This window comes from Oryctolagus cuniculus, chromosome 21 (assembly GCF_051225735.1).
Source record: "Oryctolagus cuniculus isolate XC-2025 breed Fujian yellow rabbit chromosome 21, ASM5122573v1, whole genome shotgun sequence".
In the NCBI taxonomy this organism is placed as follows: Eukaryota; Metazoa; Chordata; class Mammalia; order Lagomorpha; family Leporidae; genus Oryctolagus; species Oryctolagus cuniculus.
Window position 1 is genome coordinate 32,767,947 of NC_142887.1, and position 11,921 is coordinate 32,779,867.

Below are 11,921 nucleotides of genomic sequence, written 5' to 3' on the forward strand. Positions count from 1 at the left end.
GCAGGCCCAGGTAGGGGCGCTGGCTACCCCCAGCCGTGGACCCTGCCCAGTGACATGATCTGGGGCTTCCTCCTGTGTTATAGGCTGGGGTTTCCATAGAACTGAGTGATCTATGGGTAGGGTGGATTGTCTGGGTGTGTGGCGGTGGGTGGGTCTCTGTGCCGCACCGGGCGGGGTCTAGGGGCTGCGGAGCCAAGCGCGCTGGATCCAGTCCCTGGAGGTGGGGGCGGGCCCTGCGCGCAGGCGGTGCCAGCGGGCGGGGCAGGCGCAGCACGCAGAGCGGCGGCGGCGGCCACGACAGCAGGTGGGTTGCAGCGGCTCCTGCCCGGACGGGCTCAGGCCCAGTAGCGGGAATAGGCTTGGGTAACTGCGGACAGGGGCGCGCGGAGCTGGCGCCGATGGTGTTTGGGCGCAGGGAGCTGCTCGGAGCCGCTGCTCCGGGAATCAGGGCCCGGGGAACCGCTGCCCGCCCCTCCACCTCTCGCATCTGTGTGTGCTGGGTGCGCTGATGCCTCAGCCTGGCAGTGGAGGGGGGTGACCGTGCTGTCTGAGGCCAGGTGGCCGCCTGGGCCACGCCCCGGTCTGCAGAGCGGCTCCTGTTCCGGGTCCTGACGGCCTGGCCGGGAGCCCGGGGAAGCCTCCGATTTCACCTGGCTCATGGATCTCAGACCACTGAGCTGTCCGCAGCCTCTTGCTCCTTTGGGGCTGCCTCCTCCCCACCCTCAGGGCTGCCGAGCTGGCGCCAGTCTGCACATGCCCCCTTGGCTACCCTGGAGGCAGACGGGACCTCTCCCTCCCCGCAGGCCCTGGCAGGGCCCCATCTCAGCCTTCCGGCAGGTGCAGGTACCCTGGGGGGAGGCGGGGAGCAGCGGGAATCCCCATAGCGGGGATACAGAGAGGACTGGGGGCTGGCCAGAACCTGGGCGGGCAGCCTGTCACTCCCCTTTGTCCCTGATAGGTCGCCCAGCAGTGAGTGTGGTGTGGTGAGTGTGGTGCTCCTCTCTGCCAGCTGCCATGGCCCGGGGGCTGCCCAGCGCCGCCAGCCTGGCACGCCTCTGCCAGAAGCTGAACCGGCTGAAGCCGCTGGAGGAGTCCACCATGGAGACTTCGCTGAGCCGCTGCCTGTCCACACTGGACCTGACCCTGCTGGGCGTGGGTGGCATGGTAGGCTCGGGCCTCTATGTGCTCACAGGTACGGTGGCCAAGGACATGGCTGGCCCTGCCGTGCTCTTGTCCTTCGCCGTGGCCGCCGTGGCCTCGCTGCTGGCTGCCCTATGCTATGCAGAATTTGGAGCTCGCGTACCCCGAACAGGCTCTGCCTACCTGTTCACCTACGTGTCCATGGGTGAGCTGTGGGCTTTCCTCATCGGCTGGAATGTGCTCCTGGAATACCTCATTGGTGGCGCCGCGGTGGCCCGTGCCTGGAGTGGCTACCTGGATGCCATGTTCAGCCACAGCATCCGCAACTTCACCGAGACCCACGTGGGCGTCTGGCAGGTGCCCTTCCTGGCCCACTACCCAGACTTCCTGGCAGCCGGCATCCTCCTTTTGGCTTCTGCCTTTGTCTCCTGCGGTGCCCGGGTGTCCTCCTGGCTCAACCACACCTTCTCGGCCATCAGCCTGATGGTCATCCTCTTCATCGTCATCCTGGGCTTCATCCTGGCCCGCCCCCGCAACTGGAGCGCCGAGGAGGGCGGCTTCGCACCCTTCGGCTTCTCCGGCATCATGGCCGGCACCGCCACCTGCTTCTACGCCTTTGTGGGCTTTGACGTCATTGCTGCCTCCAGCGAGGAGGCCCAGAACCCGCGGCGGGCCGTGCCGATCGCCATCGCCATCTCCCTCAGCCTGGCAGCCAGTGCCTACATCCTCGTCTCCACCGTGCTCACCCTCATGGTGCCCTGGCACAGCTTGGATCCCGACTCAGCCCTCGCTGACGCCTTCTACCGGCGGGGCTACAGCTGGGCTGGCTTCATCGTGGCGGCTGGCTCCATCTGCGGTAAGGGACCCAGAGCCTTCCAGGGAACACACTTCCATCTGGGCCTCAGTTTTGCCAGTTGTATAATGGGCCCAGGGAAGTGCCACTCTCTACCAAGGCATGTTGGGAGTCGGGGGCGGGGCTCCTCTGACAAGATTATACACAGAATGTCAGTTCTGGGCAGAGGGACTCAGCTGCCATCAGACTCTCCCATGACGGCCTAAACTGGGTGCCCATTTCCGGGTTGAGGGCTGACAATCCAGCACACCCCCCCACACATACACACGCATGCTGTGAGCACCTAGACAGCGACCACTCAACCCATGTTCCCAAGGGGCTCCCCATGCACCTGCTCCCAGCAGAGACCCCCCACACTGACCCTCCCCACTCTCTGCCACAGCCATGAACACCGTCTTGCTCAGCAACCTCTTCTCCCTGCCACGCATCGTCTACGCCATGGCGGCCGACGGGCTGTTCTTCCAGGTGTTCGCCCGCGTGCACTCCCGGACACAGGTGCCCGTGGTTGGCATCCTGGTGTTCGGGGTCCTCATGGCTCTCCTGGCACTGCTGCTGGACCTGGAGGCACTGGTCCAGTTCCTGTCCATCGGCACCCTGCTGGCCTACACCTTCGTGGCTGCTAGCATCATCGTGCTGCGTTTCCAAAAGACTTCCCCGCCCAGCTCCCCCGGCCCGGCCAGTCCTGGCCCCCTGGGCAAGCAGCACGACTCCTTCTCGGACCACATCCAGCTGGTGGAGGCCGCTCAGGCTTCGGTGGCTGAGCCTGGGCACCTGCGACCGGCCCTGAAGCCCTACCTGGGCTTCCTGGGCGGATGCGGCCCTGGAGCCGCCGTAACCTGGGCGCTCGGCTTCCTGGTGGCCTCAGCCATCATCCTGGACTGCGTGGTGGTCTTCGGGGACTCGGCCCTGAGCCTGCCACGCTGGGGCTACTTCCTGCTGCTGCTCCTCAGCGGCACCGTGTTTCTGCTCAGCCTCCTGGTCCTGGGGGTCCACCAGCAGCAGCACCGGCAGGACACTTTCCAGGTACCGCTCCCTCCACCCCGTCCTCCTCCTCCTCTGCCATCCCAGAATGCACCAGGACTCGTGGAGGGGCAGGGCATCTATGCCCCCTCTCTCCCACCCGCGCCCCACTCTCCCTCTGCCTGGCGCGGGGCCAAGTGAAACAGAAGGGAGCCCGGGCCTGCAGCCCTGCTCAGCCCCACGCGTGTGCCCCTCCAGATTCCCCTGGTGCCCCTCACGCCAGCCCTGAGCATCCTCCTGAACATTTGCCTCATGCTGAAGCTGAGCTACCTCACCTGGCTACGCTTCTCCATCTGGCTGTTGATCGGTGAGTGGGAGCCAGCCTGGTGGGCTTCCAGGGCACGGCAGGGGGAGGGCCAGGAGGGCTGGGATCTGCCCCCTCAGGCTCATGCCACTGCCCGCTTCCCCCGGCCCATGCAGGACTCGTCGTGTATTTCGGCTATGGCATCAGGCACAGCAAGGAGAACCAGCGGGAGTTACCGGGGCCGATCACCACTCGCTACGTGGTGTTCCCCAGCAGCAGCCTGGAGGAGTCCGTGCAGCCCGTGCAGCCCCCCGGCCAGGCGCCAGCCCACGAGCCTGGCTGCACGGAGTAGCTGGCCAGTGCGGGAGGCCAGCGAGGACTGCCCATGCCTTCCCTGCCTTCCCCACTGCATCGGGAGGCTTGAAGGGCTTGGTGGGGGGAGCTTCTTCTGTCCAGGGCAGCTTGAGTGTGCAGGCCTGCCGGGGATTGCGGATGGGGCGGGGGTGGGGGGTGGGGCAGAAGCCTCAGGACTTCAGCCCAGGGGTTGAGCCCCTGGTGTAGCTGTCTCATCACCTGACACCTTCCTTTTTTTCTGATCAACTCCCGCTACCTGGGCAGGCAGGGAGTGGGTGGTGGGAGAGGAGGCCAGCTGCCTCAGGGATGCAGAATAAGAACTGCTCGGCCAGATACGCGGCCCACCGCCAAGTCCGCCCTGACATTCTTTGTGGCACTGAGTCCTCCTCACCTGTGCGTGTCGGAACCGTGAGATTGTGCTCAGTCCACAGCGAAGATGCTGCGGCTCGGCAAAGCGGAGGCCACCCACCCTGGGACCACCCTGAGTCAGGAGCCAGGGCCCTCTGCCTGGCTCAAAGAGGGGCCACGCACAGCAGGCACGAGGTGTCCATGATAGCTCTCCCGACATGCCCCTTTAGAGGGTTGACTCAGGGTACAAGGCCTAGGCCCCTCAAAGAGGCTACCCAGAAAGGGCAGCTGGGTTCTGGGGTTCCCTTGGTCTCCCAGGGCTCCCAGAGAGCAGGGCGTGTGCCCTAGGGCTGTCCAGGGACATCAAGGCACACCCAGGTGCCTGTGCCCACCTGATCCACTTAGCTGCACATCTGCGTGGGGACTGAACCAGCAGCTTTCAAAGCCTGGGTGCCCAGAGCCTATGCTCTTGCTGTCTCTGTCTCTCTTTCTCTACACCCCTCTGCCAGGGCTTTGGCATAAAGGCTCAGGAGGGGACACACGTGTCCAGTAGACATGTATGTGCACAAGGTACGTGAGAAGCTGGGCCTGCTCCAGCTGCCTTCCAGCCCAGCTGCTGGCTGGGGGACTCCAAGTGCAAAGGGAAAAGGGAGAGCCCCAGAAGACCTCACACCCGCCCTGCACTCCCTCCCCGGGGGCTGTCCTGTAGCCACAGTTGGCGTGTCCCCTTCCTATCCCGGCCCGCAAGGATGACACAGGAAGCTGCTGGCTTTGGCACACTTTACTCCAGCAGTGACGTCCGCTTTCCCAGAGGATGATGGGGCCATGTGACCTGCCTCCAGGAACCAGGAGGCTTCGCCCCATGCCCAGCCCCTCAGAGCCTGCTTCCCTAGAGATGAGTCTCAGGGGACTGAAGGTGGCAGGGAGCCTAAGGGCTTTGCAGAGGCTGCAAGTGCCAGAAAAGTCCAGATGCAAGCCCCAGGTGACTCCACCCCTCGCAGGTGCCCTCCCCAGCAGGAGAAGGCAGCCCCTCACCTCTCTGGGGTGGGTACCCCCCAAATCCCTGCCCCACGCTGGGATCAAGTGAGAGTTTGGACCATGGGTTGGGGGGCACAGGGAGATTGGTAGGACTTGCCCCCCCCCCCACACCAGGGGGATTCCAGTGCCAGAACCTGGCCAGCCTGAGGAGGAGCTCTATGTCCTGTATTGGGGACGTTCCATCCAGCCACTCTGCTCTGCCCAAGGTCAGGGTCAGGACCTCCCACAGGCAGAGTGGGCAGCTGCCCTGACAGGTTCCTAGATGTGACCCAGAGTGCAATGAACCCCAGACGAACAGTCTCCCACCCCTAGGGTGCCGGAACTCCGGTGGTGTGCAGGTTCTAAGGAGTTGGGGGTCTCCAAAGAGGCATATAGGAGGTCCCCAAGGAGCCAAGGATTGCCAACTCTGGCCCCACTGCCTGGCACTCATCAGCTGGGGGAGGGGTGGCCCTCTACCTGTCACCGTCTCCATGGCCGACCCCATCTCCACTGCTCTCCTCCAAACAAAAACGTGGCTTCTGTGTTTCCCCAGGCCCCAGAGGGACGGTCAGTCCAGGAGTTGGAGGAGAATTCTTCCCTTTCCCCCCACCACACTCCTATAGGGGCTTTGTCCCTGAGGTCCCCCAGGCAGGGCCCCAACCCCCAAGCACCCAAGCAGGGGACAGTACAGGCTCAGGAATGGGCTGGCCTGGGGGCAGGCGCTGAGGCCTGCCTTGGGCACCTGGGCGGCCGGGCTCCGAGTGAGAAAGCAGGTTTGATCCATGCGGGCTTGGCAGTCATCTTTGGGGCTTTTGCCTATGGTCAAAGACAATGGGTCAAGGACCCAGCATCCCCTCCCTGCTCCCCGTCCCGCTGGCGCAGAACCCGGAGGTGGGGTTGGGGGAGACCCAGCCATGCAGCCCGAGCTGCAGGCCCACGCTCACCTCCTCATACTTTTTCTTCCAGTAAAAATGGGCTTTTCTGTCCACATACAGCAGCAGCATGTCACAGAGGAAGGTGACCTGGGCAAGAGGCAGGGACAACCCCCATCCTGGTCCCTCAGCCAGCCCTCCTGCCATCTCCCCAGCTCTCACCCGGAGTCAGTGTGCTCAGCAGACTGGAGCAATGCTGGCTGCAGCCAGAGGGAGCTCTGACAGCGGTCACACTCACCACGCCGAGCCCTGCAGCTCCCGTGCCCACTGTGATGGCCGTGGGGATGATCCCGAACTTCCCTGCCTGACAGAGGGCTGGGCTAAGGCTCGAGGCCTATGACAATGGCCCACGCCTCCTCCAGCCATGTCTGTCTGTCCCCCGCCACCACACACACCGCGTCCCAGCCCAGTCCCTACCTGCCCAGTGACGAGGATGTCAAAGCGGATTCCGTAGAGCTTGAGCAGGCTCCGGGCCTCCACACCTGAAGCCTCCCACCAGTGAGTGGCTGTCCTGGGGGCAGGAGAGAGGGGGCCCTGGTCACCTACTCTGTGCACGTCCAGGCCAGGCTGGTCCTCCCAGGTGTTACTTATCCATTGGTTCCAGGAACCCCAAGCTCATGCCTGAGTCCTGGCCCTCTGCCATGATTGAGGGCATGGAAGAAAGCAAACCAGGGCCTGCCTCTCCCTGCCTGCTGAGGGCTCAAGGGAACAGAAGGGGCCCTTAGCACACACCGGGGATGGGAAACGAAAGGCAGGTTGGAGTGGGGGCAGGCCCAGGGCTCCCCCGGGGTGGGGAACTCACTCTTCCCCAGGAACTGGAGGGAAATGAACCCCCTCCCAGGATGTGGCCGAGGAAGTGCAGCACTGGGGGAGCCACCCCCATGTGGTTACAAAGGGCTGGGTTAGCCGACAACAGGCAGGGCACGATGATCTACGTCAAAGGGTATCTTCCCCAAACCTGGTGGCCTTGTGTACACTGGTGTGTATGGGCACATGCGTGTGCACATGTACGATGCGGTATGCATGTATGCAGTGTGTGGTATCCAAGACATGATAATAAAGGCACTTTGAGATCTGTCGAGTGCATCCTTGGAAAACAGATGTAGGACTGTTATTGGCACAATCCATGGTAAAACAAAACCAACAGAAATCCCAGTTAGTCCAGAGGAGGTTCATGGTATCAATCTTTAAAGTTTGCTGTAGGCTTTGGGAAATTTTTGGATAAAACAGAAGGAATGTTTTAGACAGAAATGAAAGGCCCCTGTGCCCTGGAGGGAAAATGCCAGAGTCAGGTGGAGGAGGGGCTGTGCCAGGGTCCACACTGGGCGCAGGGTGGGGATGGAGGGGGTGGAGGGCTCAGGGGGATACCAGAGAGGACCTGTGCTGGGGGCCCTGGGGCTGAGAGCATGCCCACACAGTGGAGCATCCAGAGAGTTGGGCCCTGGCTGCAGGCTGTCCTAGCCCCTACAGGAACACAGGGGGAGGGAGACACACATGTGCACTGAGGGCAGTGGGGGAGGGGCCACACCTGAAGTTGTAGCTCCTCTGCTGCAGCTGGAAGGAGTAGTGGGGCCAGCAATCTGAACCCCCGGCGTCCAGGTCGCAATCCCAGTGAATGCTGATGCCCACGGAGCCGCCCTGCACACAGCGACCCCTGCTCCAGCAGCCGGAGCGCCTGGAGCCCTCCCAGCACCCTGCCCCCATCACAGACCCACCAGCAACGCCAAGTCCTCAAAGTCTCCCCCGGCCTCAGCCACAAGGTCCCCGATGCGGAACACGGGGCAGTAGGGGCTGGAGTGTGGATGGTAGCGGCAGTGTTTGAAATAGTTGGTGTCCCAGGTCTCCAAGGCATTGGATCTGGGAGGGACCAGGAGGGGATCAGACAAGGCAGCGGTGGGGTGGGGTGGGGGGCCAGCCTTAGAGGGTCTGGGGCCAGCTGGGACCTGCTCACACTCACTTGGAGAAGTCGAACTTGCTGAAGGTCACGGTGTTTTTGATGAACAGGGTGAAGTTCTCCGCCTGGACCAGCAGGGGCCTCCTGCAGGTGGAGGAGAGGGGTGAAAGACACTACCCATCCCATCCCCCCCCCCCGGGGGGGGGCCCTGTCCTAGGGGTCCAGGGCTGCCTGGAGGGATGGTGGGAGACTTACTTAGGCACGGTGTCACCCTCCACTGGGCACCAGCCCCAGATCTCACAGGTCTTGTGGGTCCCATTGAACACCACACACTGGCCCGTTTTGATGCCTTGAAAACACAAGATGAATTCTAGGCTCTGAAATTTCTACAGGAGCCAGGGTGGGTGTTGGGTAGTGGGGAGGAGGGTGGTATAGATGGAACAGGGAGACACATGGAGTCTTCATTACCATGGCTGTATGTCCCTGTCTCCCCTTCAGGGCAGTCCTCGTCGGTCCAGCAATTAGCCAGCGGGACAGAGGGATGCTGAGGTGGGTGAGAGAGCAGAGTCACCAAGGGCCCAGGGCGATGTCTCAGCTGTCTCCCTCCTTTAGCCTCCAAGGGTACCCTGAGCTTGGGGGCACATGGAAAAGCTGGAGGATGCAAATAAAAGGGGGTGGGCATCACACCACTTGAGACACCCGCATCCCATGTCAGAGTGCCTGCCTGGATACTCTGTGTTTCTGGTCCACCTTCCCGTGGAAGGAGAAGTAGAGACCCACTGGAAAGCTCTTGGGCAAGCTTACCTCTGGGCATCTGCCTTGAACTTGGTCCGGTATCACCTGGAAATTGGTCACCAAGAAGAACACATTTTCTCCCTAGGAGGTGAGTCTCAGGGTTAGCCCCCGCGTGGCTGCATCCACTGGAGAAGACAGAAGCTGGTAGCCTGGTTGGGCCCCATGCCCTGAGAGAGTGCCTCTGATGAGGCAGGTGGTGGCAGATGCCTAGGTCCCTCTCTGGGAGACAAGATGCCTTCTCGGGGCCATGCTCCATCCCATGTGGGCGCCAGTTCGAGTCCCGGCTGCTCCACTTCTGATCCAGCTCTCTGCTATGGCCTGGGAAAGCAGTAGAAGATGACCCAAGTGCTAGGGCTCCTGGTCCTGCAGGGGGGACCTGGAAGAAGCTCCTGGCTCCTGACTTTGGATTGGCCCAGCTCTGGCCATTGCAGCCATCTAGGGAGTGAACCAGTGGATGGAAGACCTCTCTCTCTCTGCCTCTGCCTCTCTGTAACTCTGTCTTTCAAATAAATAAATATTTTTTTAAAAAGAGAAAGATTATTTCTCATGATCACCGTCATCTACCCAACCAGAATTTGCCGAGAGCCCTTCCTGCTCCTACGCACTGGAGACACAGAGGTGTATTGGGCCAGGCACCCTCCCAGGCGAGAGGGGACTGGGCCTTCATCACACGCAAGGCAGCACTGGGACAGCAAGGACTAAGAGAACACATGGAGACCGCTGCCTGGGGGGCCAAAGATGCGCAGGGAGGGGGCCAGCGCCCCAGTGTCATGTACTTGGGGACTGTACCCCTAGGAAGGGGCGGTGACGAGGGCACAGGGAGGCAGGACGTGGCAGCAGTGAGGTCACGGAGGGCCTGGGTGGCAGCCGGCATGGGAGGGACTTGGATATTTATAACAACATTATTCACGGACTGCACAAAATGATCAACTTAAAAATCAGCCCACTGCCCACGTACTGAATTCCAAGTCCCACCTGAGGCCCATGGACTGGACGTTCCCCAACCCTGCCATGAGCAGCTAGAAAGCAGATGCGATTATCAGGCTGTGTGATGCTATCCAGGGTAAAACTTGAATCCAGCTGCTGTGCGACGTGCACTTAGGGGCAGAGGGGAGAAGTGAAGGGCCGCCAGGAGACCACAGTCTCATCCAGGCACTGGAGAGGTGGCAGTGAAAAGTGCTGGGAGAGGAGCTGGTGCTGTGGCGTGGCAGGTAAAGCCGTCGCCTGCAGTGCCAGCATCCCATATGGGCACCGGTTCAAGTCCTGGCTGCTCCACTTCCGATCCAGCTCTCTGCTATGGCCTGGGAAAGCAGTGGAAGATGGTCCAAGTCCTTGGAACCTTGCACCTGCGTAGGAGACCTGGAAGAAGCTCCTGGCTCCTGGCTTCAGTTTGGCGCAGCTCTGGCTGTTGCAGCCAGTTGGGGAGTGAACCAGCAGATGGAAGACCTCTCTCTCTCTCTCTCTCTCTCTCTTTCTATCTCTATCTCTATCTCTATCTCTATCTCTATCTCTATCCCTATCTCTATCTCTCTGCCTCTCTATCTATCTCTTCTTTCTATGTGTAACTCTGACTTTCAAAGGTATAAATAAATCTTTAAAAAATTGCTGGGAGGAATAGGAAGGTGTTGTGGTTAGGTTGTGGGTCTGGGTTTGGCACAGGTGGGTGTCACAGCCCTCACTGGATAAAGACAGGCCAGGCCAGGAGAGGGGAAGTGATTTGTCATGGGTCATGGTTGGACCGCAGAAGGCAGCTGCCCTTGGCCGGGGCAGGTGTGTTGGTCGTGGCAGTGGGGTGACAATTTGGGCACCCTGGACGAGCTGGTGGGAGATGGAAGGCTGGGAGGGGCACACCTGACGGCGGTACCCCAGGTCACGGATGGGCGCTACAAGGAGCTCCAGGCCCTGGCCTCCCACTGTACCAGGAGCTCAAGTCTCAGCGTTCTGGACTCTCTGCTCCTTTCTAGACACAGCCTTTGTCAAAGCAGCTTCAGGGCCTGCCTCCCGATCCCGGTCCCCTTGGCCCCTGCCTATGCATTCCCAGATTCTTAGGGCAGCAGCACCGCGGCAACCCACCTGCGGTGGCTTCACGAAGTCAGCCACATCCCACAGCCGGTTACCCAGCTCCTTGATCTGGGTCACAGAAACCCCTTTGAGTTTGGTGATGACGGAAATCTGCGGGTCCAGGTCCCGCTCCTGGTAGCCTTTTTTGGTGAGGAGGGCCCACCTGGGGAGGAGGTGACAGGCAGGGTTGTGTGTCCCCGGCACACTGGAACAGCGTGGCAGGACTGGGCCCTACACACTCAGCCCCCTTCCCCACACACACACATATTCTACAGGCTGCCAACCCAGTACTGCGAGTCCCTGCCTGCTCTCTAGCCTTCTCCATCACCCCACATGCCCAGTTCCCTCCTTAAAGAGGATCCCCAGCCAGAGCTGCTGGTGTCCCTGGACTACCCCTGCCCTGCAGTGCAGCCAATTCTACTCTGCACCCACAGCAATGGCACAGGGCTGGGGACAAGGCCCTGGTGAGGCAGCAGGACCCACACGGGCAGCTCGCTCTTGTATCCCACTGGCCTCTGGATGGATGGATCGCTTTTCTTGCCCGCCTGCCACCCCTACACCAACCAGTCCAGGCCCCTAGAGAGCCAGTCTCAACCCCGCAGGACCAGCCCTGATCCCTCGTGCCAACCTGGCCAGCAGCCAGTCTCTCTTACCCTATCACATAGGCCACAACTCCCAGCTGCAGCAGCCTCTGCAGGGCGCCTACCCGCCAGTTCCTGGTCATCACATACTTCTCCGTCTTGTAATCCAGAAGCCCCCAGTAAGCCACAGCCCCCCGGGAGCCCATGCTCTCAGCCTCTGCCGGCTGCCGGGACACATGAGTCAGCACGGCAGCTGCAGGCAGCTGAACAGGCTGGCCAGGCCAGACGCTGTTAAAGGGACACCAGCCTCGACCAAGAGTTCTGGGCTCAGTCCCAAGCCCCAGCTGCCCTGGGTCTCCCATCGTCTGCAGAGTCCCTCTGTGGGGCCCTGGGAGCAGAGAGGAGCAGTTCCGTGCCTGAGATAGGGAATGACAGGTGTTCTAAGTGCCGTGAGAGGAGGGCATGGGGGCTGCAGGAGCCCAGAAGGGGGCTGTCCTCTCGTGTCCCCGGAGGGCACCAGGAAGAAGTGACCGCTGAGCGTGCAGATTCTGAAGGTCAACAAGCAATGTTGGGGAGTCAGGCGTGTTTCCCAGTCCATAAAGGGGGGCGCTGCTGAACCTCACAGGGAGGCGGGAAGAACAAACGCCCGCAAGGCACCCAGCCTTCTGCCTGGTCAGCCGCG

The 11,921-nt window shown here is 61.7% G+C and overlaps 2 protein-coding genes across 13 annotated transcripts; one reads left to right on the forward strand and one right to left on the reverse strand.

Annotated features, from left to right (window-relative positions):
• Positions 1-226: 226 nt before the first annotated feature.
• Positions 227-3,743, forward strand: SLC7A4 (solute carrier family 7 member 4). Of its 2 annotated transcripts, none has more exons than XM_070065921.2 (5): positions 227-304; positions 959-1,996; positions 2,376-3,016; positions 3,212-3,320; positions 3,434-3,743. In XM_070065921.2, the coding sequence occupies exons 2-5, from the start codon at positions 1,015-1,017 to the stop codon at positions 3,607-3,609; spliced, it is 1,908 nt and encodes a 635-aa protein (XP_069922022.1). In that variant the 5' UTR covers positions 227-304; positions 959-1,014; the 3' UTR covers positions 3,610-3,743. The 2 variants fall into 2 exon arrangements, with proteins under 2 accessions (XP_069922022.1, XP_051696990.1); XM_051841030.3 differs by lacking the exon at positions 227-304 and adding an exon at positions 720-843.
• A 979-nt stretch (positions 3,744-4,722) lies between these two features.
• P2RX6 (purinergic receptor P2X 6) lies at positions 4,723-11,697 on the reverse strand. Of its 11 annotated transcripts, none has more exons than XM_070065928.2 (12): positions 11,312-11,682; positions 10,671-10,821; positions 8,607-8,678; positions 8,271-8,346; positions 8,058-8,151; positions 7,866-7,946; positions 7,624-7,765; positions 7,437-7,462; positions 6,326-6,419; positions 6,147-6,212; positions 5,921-5,998; positions 4,723-5,792 (listed from the first exon to the last, which is right to left on the reverse strand). In XM_070065928.2, the coding sequence occupies exons 1-12, from the start codon at positions 11,599-11,601 to the stop codon at positions 5,670-5,672; spliced, it is 1,293 nt and encodes a 430-aa protein (XP_069922029.1). In that variant the 5' UTR covers positions 11,602-11,682; the 3' UTR covers positions 4,723-5,669. The 11 variants fall into 11 exon arrangements, 9 of the variants coding, with proteins under 9 accessions (XP_069922029.1, XP_002723499.2, XP_069922028.1 ...); XM_002723453.6 differs by having other exon boundaries at positions 7,437-7,546; positions 11,312-11,672; XM_070065927.2 differs by having other exon boundaries at positions 6,147-6,419; positions 11,312-11,691.
• Between the last annotated feature and the right edge of the window lie 224 nt (positions 11,698-11,921).

Coding starts and splice junctions, on each gene's coding strand:
- SLC7A4 (XM_070065921.2), top strand. CDS start 1,015: ATGGCCCGGGGGCTGCCCAGCGCCGCCAGCCTGGCACGCCTCTGCCAG. Junction 1,997..2,375: donor GGCGGCTGGCTCCATCTGCG/GTAAGGGACCCA, acceptor TCTCTGCCACAG/CCATGAACACCGTCTTGCTC. Junction 3,017..3,211: donor ACCGGCAGGACACTTTCCAG/GTACCGCTCCCT, acceptor GTGCCCCTCCAG/ATTCCCCTGGTGCCCCTCAC.
- P2RX6 (XM_070065926.2), bottom strand. CDS start 11,601: ATGGGAGACCCAGGGCAGCTGGGGCTTGGGACTGAGCCCAGAACTCTT. Junction 8,347..8,606: donor TTCAAGGCAGATGCCCAGAG/GTAAGCTTGCCC, acceptor CACCCACCTCAG/CATCCCTCTGTCCCGCTGGC. Junction 7,547..7,623: donor TTGAGGACTTGGCGTTGCTG/GTGGGTCTGTGA, acceptor CGCTGTGTGCAG/GGCGGCTCCGTGGGCATCAG.